Genomic DNA, 19,137 nt, shown 5'->3' with positions numbered 1-19,137 from the left:
ACTCAATCACCATGCTCATGAACTACAAAAGGATCCAAAATGTTTTCATTTTTTCATATGGGGAAAAAATTATTCTTGTGGACAATTCAATGGACCCTTCAGAAATACTTTCCATTAAATAGTAGAGTTTCTATTTAAACCATGCAGAATCTTCAGATTTGAGAGTTTTTATTTACAGTTATCTCATGGCATAGAAAGAGCTGGCCAAGAGGCCAGGGAGATGATTCAAAGATGCTACTTAGATTTGGAAGCTCTTTTTCCTTAATAATTACAAAGAGGGCCCAAGGAATGCTAGTGACTGAAAGTGTTGGGAACTGAACCTCATTCCTCAATTAAACATTTACTGACCACCTAATTTGGGCAAGGCTCTGTGTCAGACCCTGGAAATATACAGATGAACAAGTCACAGTTCCAGCCCTCAAAGAGCTTACAGTTGAGTAGGGGAGGAGATACGCCGTACAGAAACAATGGCAGAAGATACAGTAAGTGGCCATAAAACAGAAGTTTACACAGGAGGCTTTTAGAAACCAGAGGAGGCTAACCCTGCCTAGGGGTGGAAGCAGCCAGGGATGGCTTCATAGAGAAGGTGACATTTGGATCTGTTGTTGAGAGTAAGAGAAGTTTGACAGTCAGGCAGGAAGAAGGACAAGCAGGTGCAAAGGTTTGGAGAAGAGTTTGGGGGAATGATGAGCAGTTCTGTGGGAATGGAAAGGGTGGATGGGGAGTACTGGTGGCAGATGAGGGTGATTACATAGGCTGGGCGCAGATCTTGTGTGCAGGAAATGGGGTGCCATTAAAGCTGAATAAATCTTTCTGGCAGTGATGTGGTAGTGAACTGCTGGTTTAACCATTCTCCACAGGGTCTGAGCCTTTAGGAGGTCTGGGCCATCTGACTTTTCCCAAGAAGATGCAGCTTTTGGCCGGGCGTGGTGGCTCATGCCTGTAATCCCAGCACTTTGGAAGGCCGATGCAGGTGGGTCACCTGAGGTCAGGAGTTCAAGACCAACCTGGCCAACATGGTGAAACCCCATCTACTAAAAATACAAAAAATTAGCCAGGAGTGGCGGTGCGTGCCTATAATCCCAGCTACTTGGGAGGCTGAGACTGGGGAATTGCTTGAACCAGGGAGGCAGGGGCTACAGTGAGATGAGATCATGCGAATACACTCCAGCCTGGGCGACAGAGCAAGACTCCATCTAACAACGACGACGACGACGACAACAACAACAACAACAACAACAACAACAACAAGATGCAGCTTTCTTCCTTTTCTAGGATTGGGAAGCCACAGGCACAGAAGCTTTCCTGCTTGGGTCCTGTGCCTTGGTCAAGAGGACACTTCTTGGGTCCTATCTTGCTAGCTCTGTTGCCAGTACTCTGAGAAATGGCACTGACATTACTTCCCTTGGCCTATAGCACATAACTTAATAGTGTACCCTGTCAGGAATAGTTCTGTTTATCAGGAAGCTTTTTATTGATGTTCAACCTTCATTTTCCCTTTCTTAATATTATTCCATTATGCCAATACTCTATTGTGCCATGCTAAGTAATTCCCTTTCCTTCTTGGCATTTACATCTTCCAAGTATTTATAGACTTATCAAATGCCCCATTTAGTTGTCACTTAGGTAAGCTATACATATTTAGCTTCTTTAATCTGGCCCTATAAGCCGCCCTTCCATTCTCCTAAATCACTTGAGTTACTTTCCTCCAGATTTCTGTCAATTTGTTTTCAGACTCTCTGCAATGCGAGGGGCCCAGGAAAAAGATGAAGTTGGCGGGGGAGGGCTTACTCTCTTGAGGGGTAAGTGTACTAATGGCCTAGCGTGGAACTTCTGCCCTTAAAGTGCCATCTCCAAAACAGGCTAAGCCTCAGGACGGACTATGAATGCCTCTTGTTATCTACAAGGTTTCTTTAACCTGTGTATATCTCAAGTCAATCATATTCTATTATTAGCTCTTTTTACGTGCTAGGTGCACACATGTAACTACATACTTACTGAGTACCTACAGTGTGTCTGGTACTGTGCAAGGGACTTTTCCTTCTGTCTTTTCCCCTCCCTCTTCATTTCTCATACTTATTCACTGCTCAAGGAATTTCTGACCTCCTACTGTGTGTCAAGCACCATTGGACGGAATTGGATGAAGTGTGGTCTCTGTGGCCTTAAGGGCTCATGTAACCTTAGTATTTATTAATCTTTTACTGCCCACACATCAAGTTGTTTCCTTCCAGTCTTAAGGGGTTCAGAGAGATCCCTAAATGCACTTATCTCTAATTGATGCTTTTAGTTCCCTGACCTTAGTGGAACTTGTTTGCCCCATTTAAATAAGAAGCCACATTAAATATGGGCATTCACACAGGGCTCTTTTTTAGGGTTTTCTTTCTGGCAGGTTGCCTTGGTGCCTAAGAGATTTCTCTTCAGACCTTGCACTTTTCATCACCGTCTTTCTTGGGAGTTTATTTGACATTTTTTGTTTATAGGATCTCAACTAAGTATGTACTCAACTGTTTTCCTTTTCCATGGTACCAATGTTCCAGACCATAGAGTGGGCTGAGGGAGTGATGGACTGGGAGAGAATCGAAGACAGTGAGTCTTTTTTTTTTTTTTTTTTTTGAGACGGAGTCTTGCTCTGTAGCCCGGGCTGGAGTACAGTGGCCGGATCTCAGCTCACTGCAAGCTCCGCCTCCCGGGTTTATGCCATTCTCCTGCCTCAGCCTCCGGAGTAGCTGGGACTACAGGCGCCCGCCACCTCGCCCGGCTAGTTTTTTTGTATTTTTAGTAGAGACGGGGTTTCACGTTGTTAGCCAGGATGGTCTCGATCTCCTGACCTCGTGATCCACCCGTCTCGGCCTCCCAAAGTGCTGGGATTACAGGCTTGAGCCACCGCGCCCGGCCAACAGTGAGTCTTAACTAAAGTCTGGGCATGACACCACAGGAGGGAGTGGTTCAGCTCTCTGATCCTGGAGGCCAGTTCAGGTAAGCTATAGAATTCCCTTGGGTGAGGTGGTGTTATCTTCCAAGAGGTGGAGTAACTATTCCAAGGACATACAGTTAGCAAATAGTATAACTGGTATTCAAAACCAGGTATACCGACTGCAAAACCTGTCTGCTCTGATGGTTGTAAAATAGAAAGTCTCAACAAATATGGAGAATTTGCAATTTAGAAAGGAGGATGAAATTTCCATCATTTGAAAGCACTCAGTCTATATGCTTCTCAGCATGCTAAAGGATAGAGAATTAGGCCGGGCGCGGTGGCTCAAGCCTGTAATCCCAGCACTTTGGGAGGCCGAGACGGGCGGATCACGAGGTCAGAAGATCGAGACCATCCTGGCTAACACAATGAAACCCCGTCTCTACTAAAAATACAAAAAAATTAGCCGGGCGAGGTGGCGGGCGCCTGTAGTCCCAGCTACTCGGGAGGCTGAGGCAGGAGAATGGCGTAAACCCGGGAGGCGGAGCTTGCAGTGAGCCGAGATAGCGCCACTGCACTCCAGCCTGGGCGACAGAGCGAGACTCCGTCTCAAAAAAAAAAAAAAAAAAAAAAAAAAAAAAAAAAAAAAAGGATAGAGAATTAATAAGCAAGAATTCTAGGTTGCAAAGCATAAGAGGCAGCATTAATTCATGAAAGGACAGAGGATTAAGGAACCTCTTTTTACCTTGTTCTTCAAATAGGGATAAGATTGCAAACAAACAAGGAGTCTTCCTCAACACACTATATAAACTCACAGCTCCATCAGTGGCTACTGCTCATTAAACTTTCCATGAGTTAAGGCCAGGTGTGGTGGTGCACACCTGTAATCTCAGCACTTTGGGAGGATGAGGCAGGTGGATCACTTCAGCTCAGGAGTTTGGGACCAGTCTGGGCACTATGGTGAAACCCTGTCTCCACCAAAAATACAAAAAAATTAGCTGGGTGTGGTGGTGCACAACTGTAATCCCAGCTACTTGGGAGGCTGAGGTGAGAGGATCATTTGAGCCTGGGAAACAGATGTCGCAGTAAGCTGAGATTGTGCCACTGCACTCCAGCCTGGGTGACAAGGTGAGACCCTATTTAAAACAAACAAACAAACAAACAACCCAAAAAACAACTTTCCATGAGTTAAGAGAAATGAATGTAAAGGTTGGATTCACATTTCCAGCACTCTACAGCACACTATACTTTGGGGAATCACATAATTTAACCTCCAACTGTGTGTAAAAACCAGTAATAACTGTAAAATAAATAAGTCATGCAATTTATTAAGCCTAGTCTTACTTTATACTGTGCCATTCTTTGAAGAAATTCAAGGAGCTTCTCACACCACTCACAATTCCACCAGAGTAATGAAGGCAGGGGAAACCTTCTCATTTACTCTGCTGTCTCTCTTAGACAAGGATGAAAGGGTAAGAAGAAATGCCACAAAGAAATAGGTTAAGGCCCTGAGAAACCTTAGTGTGGTATTATGAAAACTGTGTGAGATCTAGTGATAAGAAGCCTTAATTATAATCTAGATGCCACTATTTCCTAACTGTGGGACTTGGGCAAGTTCTTTCACACATCTCTGAATCTCTGCATAGGTCTCTCATACAGTCACTGTGGGATTACATTTGATGATGTACCTAGACTCCCCAGTTAAAAAAAAAAAATCCATGTTGGCCTTATCTCCCTGTTAGGGTTATTGTGAGAATTAGAGACATTATGTATGAAGACATTATATGAATGGGAAGAATTATGAGGTACTATGGTTTGAATGTGTCCCCCAAAAAGAACATGTTAGAAACTTAATCCTCAATGTAACAGCATTAAGAGGTGATTAGGCATGAGGGCTCTGCCTTCATGCTTGGATTAATGCCATTATTTTGGGATTGGTTCTTTATAAAAGGTTGAGTTTGGCCTCCTGGTGCTCTTTCTTGCCCTTCCACCCACCTCCATTAGATGACACAGCAAGAAGGCCCTTGCCAGATGCAGACTCTTGACCATGGGCTTCCTAGTCTCCAGGACTATGAGGCAAATACATTTCTGTTCATTACATATTACCCAATCTATGATATTCTGCTATAGTAGCACATCATGGACCAAGAAATTAGATTTATTTTCATTTTGGCCATTGCAAGGCAATGCCTGAAGTATGCAGGAGGAACAGGTAAGAAAAAAGTCAGTTTGGGCCGGGCGCGGTGGCTCAAGCCTGTAATCCTAGCACTTTGGGAGGCTGAGATGGGTGGATCACGAGATCAGGAGATCGAGACCATCCTGGCTAACACGGTGAAACCCTGTCTCTACTAAAAAATACAAAAAAACTAGCCAGGCGAGGTGGTGGTCGCCTGTAGTCCCAACTACTCGGGAGGCTGAGGCAAGAGAATGGCGTAAACCCGGGAGGCGGAGCTTGCAGTGAGCCGAGATTGCGCCACTGCACTCCAGCCTGGGCGACAGAGCGAGACTCTGTCTCAAAAAAAAAAAAGAAAAAAGTCAGTTTGGGGCCAAGAATTTCAAACTCACACCACACCATGCCCTCATCCAGTCCAGTGGGTGTGATTTTGAGAATGCTTATCACAGAAAGAACATTAAGAAAAGCAAAACACAGGGATGGGACCAGGAAAGATCTTGGTGATCTGGCTTCAAAATCAAATTATCTCTGAAAGGAAGTCTTGGGCTTGGAATCTCCTGAAAGGATATTTTTCACATTTATAGTATAAATAGCAGGGACATTTTCCCCTCAAGGACACAAAAAAGTGGTACCTGCATATTGTTTTTCAAAGTGAAGGCCAATTTTACATGTTTATCGAATACTTTCTTTGTGTTAGGTAAGTCTATACTCATTGGTTCATTTTGTCCTCACAACTCTCCTGAGTCAAGATTCTGCCACTGTACTCTAGCCTGGGCGACAGAGCCAGACTCTGTCTCAAAAAAAAAAAAAAAAAAAAAAAAAAAAGATTCTTTTGGCTGTCAGGACAGAGAAACTACCTCTGATAAGACTTAGGTCTATAAGGGGTAGTTTGACCCCGGACAAGGCAGTGCAGTCAAGTCTCTCAAGGGCTCAGAACCATGGACAAGGCAGCTGGCAGGGTATTTCTCAGTCTTTTTCTCTGGGGCTGCTTGGCCTCTCCTTTGAGATCCTCAGCATGTCTGCTTCTTTTTTCTCTCCTCTAAGACTGGCTATTTCTCTGAACATATGGCAGGGAATGGCTGCCTCATGGCTCTTGAGTTTTCAAGTCTTCAATTTAGGTGAGGACTAGTGGCTGACCAGCATCTTTACAATTTTTTTTTTTTTTAATAATTTTTTTTTTTTTTTTTTGAGACGGAGTCTCGCTCTGTCACTCAGGCTGGAGTGCAGTGGCATGATCTTGGCTTACTGCAACCTCCACCTCCCAGGTTCAAGCAATTCTCCCTGCCTCAGCCTCCTGAGTAGCTGGGATTACAAGCACATGCCAACATATCCAGCTAAGTTTTGTATTTTTTTAGTAGAGACAGGGTTTCACCATGTTGGTCAGGCTGGTCTCGAACTCCTGACCTCATGATCCGCCCACTTTGGCCTCCCAAAGTGCTGAGATTACAGGTGTGAACCACCACGCCCGGCCAATTTAATTTTTTTTGTAGAGACAGAGTCTTGCTATGTTGCCCAGGCTGGTCAGGAACTCTTGGCCTAAAGCAATCCTCCTGCTTCAGCTTCTCAAAGTGCTGAGATTACAGGCATGAGCCACTGTGCCTGGCAACCAGCATCTTTTAAGTGCCAGTTTCTAAATCTAGGGAGGAAAGACTCTAACTGAGCCAGCTTGGGTCAAGTGTCTAACTCCTGTCCAATCAGTTCTAAAAAAGAAAAAAAAAAGTCCTAGGCTCAAGGACTGAAGACTCAATTTAGTTCTTGATTGAAGAATGCTGTATGGCTCTTCCTGCCACTCTTCCATCCCTGCCAATCCTGTTTCTAGGCCAGTTAGTTACTAGTACTGTATAGTGGTTAAGAGCACAGGTTCTAAGGCTGGGGGCGGTGGCTCAAGCCTGTAATGCCAGCACTTTGGGAGGCTGAGACGGGCAGATCACAAGGTCAGGAGATCAAGACCATCCTGGCTAACCTGGTGAAACCCCGTCTCTACTAAAAAATACAAAAAACTAGCTGGGCGAGGTGGCGGGCGCCTGTAGTCTCAGCTACTCGGGAGGCTGAGCCAGGAGAATGGCGTAAACCCGGGAGGCGGAGCTTGCAGTGAGCTGAGATCTGGCCACTGCACTCCAACCTGGGCGACAGAGTGAGACTCCGTCTCAAAAAAAAAAAAAAAAAAAAAGGCACAGGTTCTGCTACTTACTAGCTGTATGATATTGGGTGAGTTATTTAACTTCTCAGAGCTATAATTACAATATTTTGATTATAGAGTGGAGATAAAATACCTATCTCACAGAGTATTGACATAAATAGAAATATATACATGTATATACATATACGTATACATAAGGCACTTAGCACACAGCCTAGCATATAATTGATTCTACTGTTTTTTCATCATAATCATTCTCATTAAACTTCTCCCTCTGAGCCTGAGGTTTTCCTTCTATAGTGATGTCTTACATCCCAGAAACCCAGCAGGAAATAAGGCTTCTGTTACAGAATGAAGGAAAAGCTTAGGTCTTCAAGAAGGATGTATGAAGGTTCCTTGGAATGGTAAGAAAACATTACTGAATCATTATTTTCTGGCCAAGGTAGCCATCCTCTTTGTGGTAGTCACACAAATTTATGATCTGTCTGGTAAGTCCTGGGCCAGCTTCGTGTGATGCAGGGAGACGATCCCAGGTGTCATATTCTTATGTCACAGAAACACTAAGAGTAGAAAGGCTGCACTTGTATCAAAACTTGGGAGTGCAAGTGAAATCCTAAATAGCTTCTATTTGTGAAATAGAGATAAATGCTGCTATCTGTGTTGTGTTAGCATAAAGACAAAGATGTTCTCTGCAGTGCTTCTTTTTCTGAGAATTCTTAAGGAAAAAAAAAAAAAAAAAGACAAACCAAAAATCACTGAACGTCAACAGATAAAACCAATTCCTTTTGAGTACATATTGTTAAAAGCTTCCCAGAGTCGGGGTTAGTATTTAATCTATGGGTCAGAAATTTGCCTTGCAGAGGTTTTTTTTTTTTTTTTTTAAAGATACATTTAGTGAATTCTTTTTGTTCTTAATTTAAAATAATAGCAATTATGCCGGCCACTATTAACGAAGAGGCTAAAAACCATTTTGGTTGCCATTTGCCATACTGGTGAGTGACTGTTAGAAAGCATGCCTGATTATTATTGGGCTAACCCTGTGTAGCTGTGCTTTCTTCCCTTATGAAATATTCTATATCTGCTTTACACGAATGTGAGCAAAAAGGTATGGCTGTTGTTCATTTTTCACCACTCCCTTGCTATCCTGAGAACATTTGTTGCAGACTAATAACTAAACTGTAGGTAAAAGAGAGATGACAGATTACAGTCCCCTTTAATTCATAAGGAAAGCATTTGGAGCCCCTGAGAATACCAAATCAAGCCACTGGCACCCAATGGCTTCACACTAAGTTCCAAACCATATCATATTTTTTAGTTTAAAGACAAAGTCAAATGGATATGTGGCTTATTTATTCCAAATTCTTCTTCATGAAGAGCTGCCTTCTTTTTTTCTTTTAGCTCCTTGTAAAACATTATAATTCCCCTATTCTATAAACATACAAATATAATTGTAAAATGACATCATTCTGTTTTCATTTAATTACCCCTGAAATGCTTTCTATTTAATATTCATTACTCAAAAGCTAATTTAAAAGAGAAAGAGATGTGACTTATTCAAAAAGATGTACTGTCATTCACAGCAATAGTTATCTAATATACAGAAGTTAATAAAGCAGATTAATCTACAAGTCCCTTTAAGCCATTCTTGAGTTTTGAACAACTGCCTCTTTGACCTTTCACCTCCATGCTGTGCACCAGTAGCAGGTGCCAGCTGAACAGAAATTATGGCTGCTGTGTTTGGACGCAAAATCTTTTCTTACTTTGCTTCTGACCAGCAGCTGACCCTGTAGGAGTGATTGTTTCTGGTGCCGGCCTAAAGGCTACATAAACCAGTAGCAGATAAACAAAAGGCTACATATACCAGCTGCCTTGCCTAAGGGTACTATCCTAGACTGACACCTCCACTCCTTCTTCAGCGTTCCAAATTGCTCCTTGTTTGTTTCCATACATGCATTTCATCCATGTTATTTTGTGTGAGGGGTGGGGGTAGAGGAAGCCCCCCTCAAAACAACAACAACAAAAAAACCCTCTGCTCCCCGAACTTGACTTTTGAGTATTCCATGTCAAACTGTGCCATTATAATGCTAATCCAGGCCTGATTTAGCAACTTTAATAAGAGGCTAAACCTTCTTGTAATTAGATAATAAAATTTTATTATGTATTTTAATATTAAAAGTCTTAAAATCAAACTCTTCAAATCATACACTGGCACAAAACTAAGGTGCTTACATATCATAGCCTCAGAAAATGGGAACCTGAAAAAGCACATTGTGGCTAATTTTTCATTCTCAGAAATGTAAACATGGAATTCCTATGTGGTAATAGTGAAAGCTCCAATACTCTTAATTATGTACAGGGAAGAATGAATCTATTCAAGTATGAAGCACACTGTACCATTTCCAGCAACAGCATGAGATGACTTTGACAGTTATTTCTTGGATACAAATTACACAAGTATAAAAACAATCCCCATAATGATTAAATGCAGTTATGTACATAGGAGAATACCAGTGCAAATGGTAACATATTTAAATAGTTTTCCTTCATTAAAAAAATTATATATGATATTAAACCATCAATCACTGCTGAGGCACAGGAGTTTAAATGTATTGTCACTGGCTGAAATAAATGACTTGGAGACTGGATTCTGGCTCACTCAATATGGTGTCTTTGCTGTTGCTTAGTCACCCAACTCTCTGCTGGTTTGGGTACATCTGGTGGATTCCATCCCTTTCAATTAATAAGGCAAGTTATGCTATCAATGGGTTACATCCTTAAACTGTGCTTAGAGGTCGAAAAACACATGTCCTAGTGGGGGTTGGGGTGGGGGTTCCTCTCTGTTCTGTTAACCATTTGGAACAATATCTGAAGTACTTTTTTCTTTCTTCACCCATGTTTAGAATAAAATTTTCTTTTAGAATTTCAGCAAGGTTATTCTGTAGTATATTATGATATAATCTTATCTTAGCATTTCCATTTGGTTTATTATGTAGCAGTCTATCACTACACTAGGTTTGATACTTAAAATTACTGCCTGCGATCATACTTCTGAAAACTAATATTTTGGGGGTTTACTCTGCAAATACTCATTGACTATCATGAAGTGTCAGGCTCTGCTGGGTGCTGGGACAAGTATCAGGACGTAGGTGATCTTTGAGGGAGGAAAAAGTCACTCTATAAATATGTATTCTTATGGCTACAATGTTAATTTGATGACTTATACATCAGTAACATATATTTTTAAGCGTTTTTTGTTTTAAAATGCCATTTTTGTTACTATTGAGATAGTCATTCATCAAATATTTCTATAATAAAAATTAAATTAAAATGGCAAAGATATGGTTAATAACAAAGGATCTGGACTAGATTATTCTTGTAAAGATAGGTAAGTACTTTTATAACATCACACGTAAAATGTCACCTTGATATTAAAAAATCTAGTGTTTCTCTATTTTTAAAATTATAAACATTAACTTTCTAAACTGATCTCTTGAGGCAATGGTCACAAATTTTTCATTCTTAAGAGGTTTACTCTCTTTTGGGCTTTTATTACCTGGTTGTTACCTAGATACTTTTGTCCAGTCCCAGACCTCTTAAATATTTTATTTTGATCCTTAGTAGTTAGATTTTGTACACACACACACACACACACACACACACACTTGACCAAACTAAACTCTATTTTTATCTTAAACAAACCTGGCTATTTTGAAGAAAAAGAAAGTTTGAAAAGTATTGAGTGAGTTTCATTTCATCTCCTGTTTCTTGTATTCCTTGTGTGCAAAGATGTAACCCAAAAGTGATAAAATATTCCCTTTAAGTTCAAGTAGACAAGTATAGTAAAAGTAAAAGCAAGAGCAAAATAAATTAAGAACCCCCAAAGCCCTAGATTAAGTAAAATCAAAATAACTATATCCTTTTAAAACTAACCAAAAAAGTATGCTTAAAAAGTTAGCAAAAAACCATACAGAAATAAAAATATCACTGCAGCAGTGCTGTATGGGATGGCTGTGAGAAATACAAGGTATCATGCATTGGGGGATCTTAGTTCTGAAATTTCTTAAGATTCTGTGCTACAGAAGTGGAAAGCTGGTATCCAGGCATACAGTGTTGTCCCGCCAAGTGTTTCTATTTTTTTTTTTTTTTTTAATTTTCAATCAGTGGCCACATCTAAAAACCTGAATTTCTGGCTGTTCTTCAAGGGAGAAATTTCAATGTATCTGGCAACACTGGGTCTGACCTTCTTATAAGGCAACAATTGGCTGGAGGTGAGCTGAGGCTGCCCCCTTTAGACAGAGACGTGCACTCAACTTTAGGATTCCTTCCTGTCTACCTCATTCAGGTTTTTTGCTTCTTGGCCCTATAGGCATCTTAGTTTGTGACACCTGGTATAGTTATAACGGATAGGAAAGTGAGAAGGAGGCTCAAAGGAACTCAGGTATAGATTCAGACTTTAAGAATGACCACTGATAGAGTTAATGGTACTCAACAGCAGAAATTTCCTTTAGGAAACAGAAGCAGTTTACAACCAGAAAGAGGTTAAAAATAGCATTCTACGCTGATGAATCCGGGGTGAAAGTCAGGACAGTGAACAGAGATGTGCTGGATACGGGAGAGAGATGCAAAGCACATGTTGCTTTCCTATCATCATTTCACAGCTGCCATATAGATTCTGTCCTAGAAAAATCAGGTTAAACCTCAAGAGCTACCTCGGAGGCATTAAAGAAAAGTCACAAAGGACATTATAACACAGCCGTACTACTACATTCTGATCTTCTCAAGACTACATGTCCTACTACATTATATACCTTCAACATCTGGCTATAAAATTAATGAATGGGTGTGGGCGTAGAATAAGAAAGTGGAAGCTTGGTTAGGTCTGCCTTGGTGGTGGTGGGAGCCACAGGGCTTTTTTTGCAGCAGCTGGCAAAGCCACCTCCTTCTCCCTTGCCCGCTGCCTCTCTGGGTCACTGCCCATCTGTTTTGTCCTGGCTGTAGTATAATGCGGGGGTATAGAATGACTGCTTTAAACCATTCTACCTTAAGGATGGCCCCAGTGGGACTTACTGGAAGCTCAACTTGCCTCATGTTATGTGCTCAAAACCTACGTACTTTGGATTAGAAGCCACTAAACAAGGGAACAGAGATAGCTTTGTGTTTAAGCGTGTGAACCCTAGAGTCAAACAGATTTCAGTTAAAATTTAGTTCTTCCAGTTACTGACTTTGTGACTTTGGGAATGTTTCCTAATTTTTTTGTGCCTCAGTTCCTATATCTGTAAAATGGTAATGACAATACTACACCTTCACAAAGATACTGTCATGATTAAACCAGATAATGCATACGTAAGTAGGTTAGGCTAGTGCCTGCACATAGTAAGCACTTACATTTGAAAAGTTTTATTCCTTACATTTCTAAATTTTAAAGCTTTTATTTTAGGTTCGGGGTACATGTACAGGTTTGTTATCTAGGTAAATTGCATGTCACAGGGGTCTGGTGTACAGATTACTTTGTCATGCAGGTAATAAGCACAGTACCCCCGATAGGTAGTTTTTTGATCTTCACCCTCCTCCAACTCTCTACTCTCGAGTAGGCCCCGGTATCTGTTGTTCCCTTCATGTCCATGTGTACTCAATGTTTAGCTCCCACTCGTAAGTGAGAACATGCTGTATTTAGTTTTCTGTTTCTGCATTAGTTCGCTTAGGATAATGGCCTCCAACTCCATCCATGTTGCTGCAGAGGACATGATCTCTTTCTTTTTGATGGCTGTGTAGTATTCCATGGTGTATATGGTGTATATATGTACCACATTTTCTATCCTGTCGACCACTGATGGGCATTTAGGTTGATTCCATGTCTTTGCTATTGTGAATAGAAGCACGTACATTTTGCCAATATTATTTTTTTCCCCACTATGTATATGCATAATATATGCATTGATTGCTGTTAAAACCAAGATTGTAGCACCAGGTGCAAAAACTATGTTATGTAATTTGAGTTCCTATTTTCCAATTTCAGTGTCATTAATAATGACATATCCCTGGCTTCCTTTAAACTTTTTAAATCCGTTATTACCTGATCCAGTTGTGAATGTTCTTTCAGTTTGTTTTTGATATCAATATACTACTGTATTATTGAGAATAAAGTTGTAAATCAACCAGAGTGAGCTAATGGTTTACATAAAGAGCATACTTTTTATTTAAGGATCACTAGAAAAGTCTTTATTAACATTAGAACATCTGACTATTCTTTTTAAGAGGACAAGAGATATGACTGTATTTCATCTGCTTAAGTGTTTTTGACTGTAAGAGTCTTGCTAAGGTTCCTGTAGGCCAAAATCTCAACATCAGTTAAATATGCGACTGCATTTTCTCCTACTTAGTATTATGGAATGGAATCTTAAGTATGAAAGATGTCTTGTATAGTATGTCAAAATGTTGAGCAATATCATTTCAGTCTAAACACAGAAATGAAAAAAGAGCAGATGATTTCCCTTTTGCTGTAATTCACTTTGGGATGCATGTCATGAAGAGCACTATACAAAAGCAATTTTCATTGATTGACTGACTGATTGAGGAAAAGGGTGAATGTTCTTTCAGCTTAAGTCCCTACTGAAGTATGATTTTTATAGCTCCTGACAGCTCTTCACAATTTGTAGTTAAATGCCATGTTAGCAAAAAAACAAACAAACAAACAAAAACACACACACATAAAAAGGAGGGAGAAAAGGGAGAGAAAGAAAATCACAATTAGAATTTCTTTTGGATTTCAGTACAGTTGACTTGAGCAAAATAGATAAACAGACGAGAGTAAGATGAATTCAACCCTAACTGCTCTAATTCCTCTATGCAATATATTAAGGTTTTCAAGACTATAATTGCTAAAAATACCCCTTTTAACAAATTAATTGCATAATAGTCCTTGTTATATTTCTGTGGAAGGTGCTACAATTTCTAGAGCAATTAGTTTTAACTGGAATTCTGATTTAGAGAAGCTTTCAGGATCAGTGTCTTATTCTAATAATCTCACAAATTACATATAACTATGTGTTATGGATACAAATACTTACTGACCAGTGATGAAACTGAAAAAATTTCACAAAGAAATGTTGTCTTCCAAATTATTGTAGCAGATCAGTGTCTTAGCTGCTATGAATTGGTAGTAATTAGTAATTTGATCACTGTTACTGTTGGTCTCTCCTTAAATTTTTAGTTTATCCTTCTAATAACATAAAAATGCTTGGGGAATTTTCCACCTTAATTTATGTAAACTGGGTTTTTCTCAATTGTTAGGTCAAAGCAATGCTGGTGACGCAATTGTTTTTACTTCAAATAGATTCACGTACAGTGGACCTTCATATGGACTAAATTTTAATGCTTGCAAAGTTAGAGTTGTTTGCAAAATATGAAAAATGGCTTATTTGGAGAACATTTTTAAAAATTTTGAAGCTCTAAAGCCAAATAGCAGGGAATAATAAACACATTTCCAGGTGAGAGGCACATAAAATATCTTTCCCAGGCTGCTATATACAAATGGAAAGGCCTGTAAGGATGTTGGAAAACCTTTATGTAGGTTCATGCTTCCTCTACTATGGAAGCTTGAGGAGATAACTTTTGCTATTTGGAATTAACATTCCTCATGCAATTATGCTTCCAGCAAAATAGGCCCAGGTTGGGGGGAAAAACAGTTCAAACTAGTAAATAATTGCAGTATCATTGTATCAGTTTAGTTTAAAGAGCTGACAAACCCTCTCTAAACTCCAAGCACAATTAGTCATTAGGGTCTAGTTTTTCAGAACTGTTAAGCAATTTGTAATCCATTCCTTTTAATAGGGTTAGGCATTACTTAACCGACACAGATGCCTTGAAAACTGAAACCTCAAGTTATGAAGCAGTAACCTTGTTCATTACCTCCTGTGATAGGCAAATCATCTATTAAAAACAGCATTTAATGGGCAACCAATGAATAATCAATGGCTCACTTTTCATCTGCGTGTGAAAATGAAAATAACCCAATACGAGATCCTGCTGGTGACAGGCTGAATCTTGGGTTCTGCTGCTCTTCAGGGCTGATTTATAAGGTCTTGGAAGGCTGATGTAAACAGATGATCAATGGGACCCATCCCTGCTAATAATAACCCCCAACTGGCCCACTCCCTCTTTTTCAAGTCCATCCCTTCAGGCTATTCGTTCTGTCCAGCTAATTCTTCCCACTGCTCCTGCCTGCTGCTTTTACTCTGGCCATCCGTTCAGTCCAGCCGACTCAGAAGTAATTTTATACGCAGCAGAGAGCGGGTGGAATTGATTTTTCACTCAGCGCTCTGTTCCCATCTGAATAATTATCAATTTTACTGCCTCATAAAGGGAAGAGTCAAAATTTCAAATCAATTCAAAAGAGCTTTTGAGACGACAGAAACTGTGCATAAGAATAGAGGTCAAAGTTGTCAGTGACCTAAGGAGATGATGTCAGATATTACTATACCTAATAGCTGACATCAGAGGCACTCAAGATGATATAACCTAGTACTAATGCAAATCATATTTATGCTGACTACCAGAGCCCAGTCATTAATATTTAAAATGCTATCTGAAAGCCTACATTCCAAATAAATAGAATGTATTCCACTGTTAATAAAGATATATCACTACTTACTCATATGCTATAAAGTGAAGGATTACCAAGTATTATTAACACACAGAAATTACTTAAACCAACAAATGCATGCTAATTCTGAGTAAAGACAAACTTGATTTGTCTCCTGCTCAACCACATTACTTGCTTTGCAAAATCTGATATGGTATTTTGTCTAGGGCCATAGTCTATTGATTTTTGCTAAAATTTTCTACCAACTTAAAAATTTCTGCCAAAGTTTATGGGAGAATACTGTGATTATGGCTGAGCACTGGTAGGAGTGATTTGGTGGCAGACTTGTCCCTTGCCATGGTGGGGTAAAGACTGGGTCTGATTCCTGGCCAATCCATGAATATATATATATATATATTTTGGTGGGGACATGCTCTAAGTCAGTGATCCTCAACCTTCTCCATGTAAAACACATGAGTGCTGTGATACAGTCCCACCAGGACCAGTGGCTACTGCATTTGGGTGGGTTGGGGAGGGAGGAGAGACGCACTGACATTTTGAGAGCACGTGTATTTTGAAAAGCCACTCCAGGTGAAGCAGAGATATTATCTTCACCTTGAATATCAATTGTGTGAGTAGTAAGGACTTGGGCTTTTGAGTCAAACAGACCTTGCTTCAAATTCCAGCTCTACCACTTTCCAGCTGATCTCTCTGTACCTCAGTTTATTCATCTGTAAAATGGGGATGCTGATACCCACTTTTCGGGGTTGTTGTGGGGTCTAAATGAGGAGACTTCTCCGACAATACTCCCTCCCCTTATATTTCACTTTCTTTGTCATCACTATGTTAATTAAATTATCAAATAACTGGTGAGTTACTTGTCTCTTTGTCCCATGGCAAGAAATTTTGTAAGGAGATAAATTATGTCTTAGGAATCTTAACAGCTCTTGCACCTGGCACATAATAAATTCTCACTAAATGTGAGATACCTTCCTTTTTCCTTTACATTACCAACACGTTGTAACAGTTCCAGGGTCACACCAAATAATTATAGGTCTACAGCCCTTTGCCTAGTTACACAAAATATGAATGACACCCATTATCCCTGGAAAATAACTGGTTAACTGAAACATCACCACAAATAAAGTTTACATAATTTCATTTAAATATTAGCAAAAACTGACAGCCAGGAAGGCACCCTCTTTCACAGCTGTCTCATTCTGTTTCCATCATTTACTGATATAGAGTGACATTTTTTCTTTTTCTTTTTTTTTGAGATGGACGCTCGCTCTGTTGCCAGGCCGGAGTGCAGTAGTGTGATCTCGCTCACTGCAACCTCTGCTTCCCAGGTTCAAGCAATTCTCCTGCCTCAGCCTCCCACATAGCTGGGAATACAGGCACACACCACTATGCCCAGCTAATTTTTGTATTTTTAGTAGAGACAGGGTTTCACCATATTGGCCAGGCTGGTCTCGAACTCCTCACCTCATGATCCACCTGCCTTGGCCTCCTAAAGTGCTGATATTACAGGCGTGAGCCACTGCACCCGGCCGACATTTTCTGATGATTGCAGGCAACTTATTTGCTCCCTAACGGTCATACAGCCACACACTATTGACGTGTTTACATTTGCAAATTACAAACTATTATGGATGTAATTTGGCAAAAGAAAACAACTGAAAACAGGATGAAGATACTTTCCAAATTTAGTAGAATTAGAAAATATAGTGATGAGGCTAGGTGCAGTGGCTCACACCTGTAATCCCAGCACCTTGGGAGGCTGAGGTGGGAGGACTGTTTGTGCTCAGGAGTTCAAAACTAGCCTGGCAACGTGGCAAACCCCTTCTCTACAAAAAAAAAAAAAAAAAAAAAAAAAAAAGAAAGAAAGGAAAATATAGTGATGGCATAGCCATAAAAAATGGTATTGTTCTTTTTGAAATATTTTTGGCATGTACATTTAAAAAAAATTTTTTTAAATTTTCTTTCTTTCTTTCTTTTTTTTTTTTTTTGAGATGGAGTCTCGCTCTCTCGCCAGGCTGGAGTGCAGTGGCGTGATCTCGGCTCACTGCAACCTCTGCCTCCCGGGTTCAAGCAATTCTTCTGCCTCAGCCTCCCGACTAGCTGGGACTACAGGTGTGTGCCACCATGCCAGGCTAATTTTTCTATTTTTAGTAGAGACGGGGTTTCACCATATCAGTCAGGCTGGTCTTGAACTCCTGAACTCATGATCTGCCTGCCTTGGCCTCCCAAAGTGCTGGGATTACAGGCGTGATCACCGTGCCCAGCCTAAATCTTCTTATTTAGAGATGGGGTCTTGCTATGTTGCCCAGGCTGGTCTTGAACTTCTGGGCTCAAGCAATCCTCCTGCCTCTGCCTCTGGAGCAGCTGGTACTACAGGTACTGCACCTTGCAATATTCATTTCTTATGCATGCCGTTACTGTTATTTGCACAAGCGAGTTTTTTAAAATGGTATTAAACTTGGACCTAACCCATTAGCTACTTAGAAAATACATTAGAAAATAAATTGTGGCTTTATTACTTATTAGTTAGATGTTATTGAAGATATTACCTAACCTATCTGAACCAAGATTTCTCATTTTAAAATGGCAAAAATAACAACTATGATATGATGAATGAAATTCCTAGCAAGCTGCCTGGCATACACCAGGAGTCCAGCAAATTGCAGTCTCCCAATATACCGGAGTATTCATAAGGCAAACTTAAGATGACATTATCAGAGACACCAGGAGAGAAATTAGGGGCTGACTGTTTCCAGTTCCAGTTTTGTCTAATTTTTCTCAGGCCTCTGGAAAAACTATCCTCTTTTTGAATTCTTGCTCCACTGAGGTGAGATGAACAACCCAGGTATTTCTTGAGGGTAGGCAATCCTAAGGCCTGTGTTTTTTCCCCACTTTCAGGGAAAATACTCCCAGACTATATAATATATACAGACACATACACATATATGTATTTATATATGTATGTATTTATATTATTTTATATATACATATATGTACACACACACACATACACATATATCTATATATTTTTAACCAGTGTAAAAAGTCTTGGCAAGACCGGCTGCTCTAAGATAAATTCAGGGCCAGGTATGGCTTCTGGGAACATTCGTTTCATAAGCCAGGTGATCACCCACCAGTTACCTGCTGCAGGACATCTGGGTTTTGCTGCATAAAATGTAATAGTCTCTGGCCAGCCTGGGTAGCCTCTCTGCACCGAAGTGGCTTCTTGCCCTCTTTTGCTATGTGCTTGAAGAGGTAGGTGACGATGTAGTCTAAACTGGTACAGCAGCTGGAGGAGACAACTGTATCTG

The 19,137-nt window shown here is 40.2% G+C and overlaps 1 protein-coding gene across 6 annotated transcripts in view; it reads right to left on the bottom strand.

Moving 5' to 3' along the window:
* Positions 1-19,137, bottom strand: part of RANBP17 (RAN binding protein 17) — a 436,622-nt gene that overhangs the window by 16,242 nt on the left and 401,243 nt on the right. For all 6 annotated transcript variants that reach the window (XM_005558506.5, XM_045394506.3, XM_045394505.3 and 3 more), the window contains one exon: positions 18,968-19,134. In XM_005558506.5, coding sequence (XP_005558563.3) covers positions 18,968-19,134 — 167 coding nt within the window. The remainder of the gene's footprint in view (positions 1-18,967; positions 19,135-19,137) is intronic.

The sequence above is a fragment of the Macaca fascicularis genome, chromosome 6, assembly GCF_037993035.2.
Source record: "Macaca fascicularis isolate 582-1 chromosome 6, T2T-MFA8v1.1".
Taxonomy (NCBI): Eukaryota; Metazoa; Chordata; class Mammalia; order Primates; family Cercopithecidae; genus Macaca; species Macaca fascicularis.
Note: the sequence above shows the minus strand (reverse complement) of the source record. Positions and strands in the feature narration are given on the sequence as shown.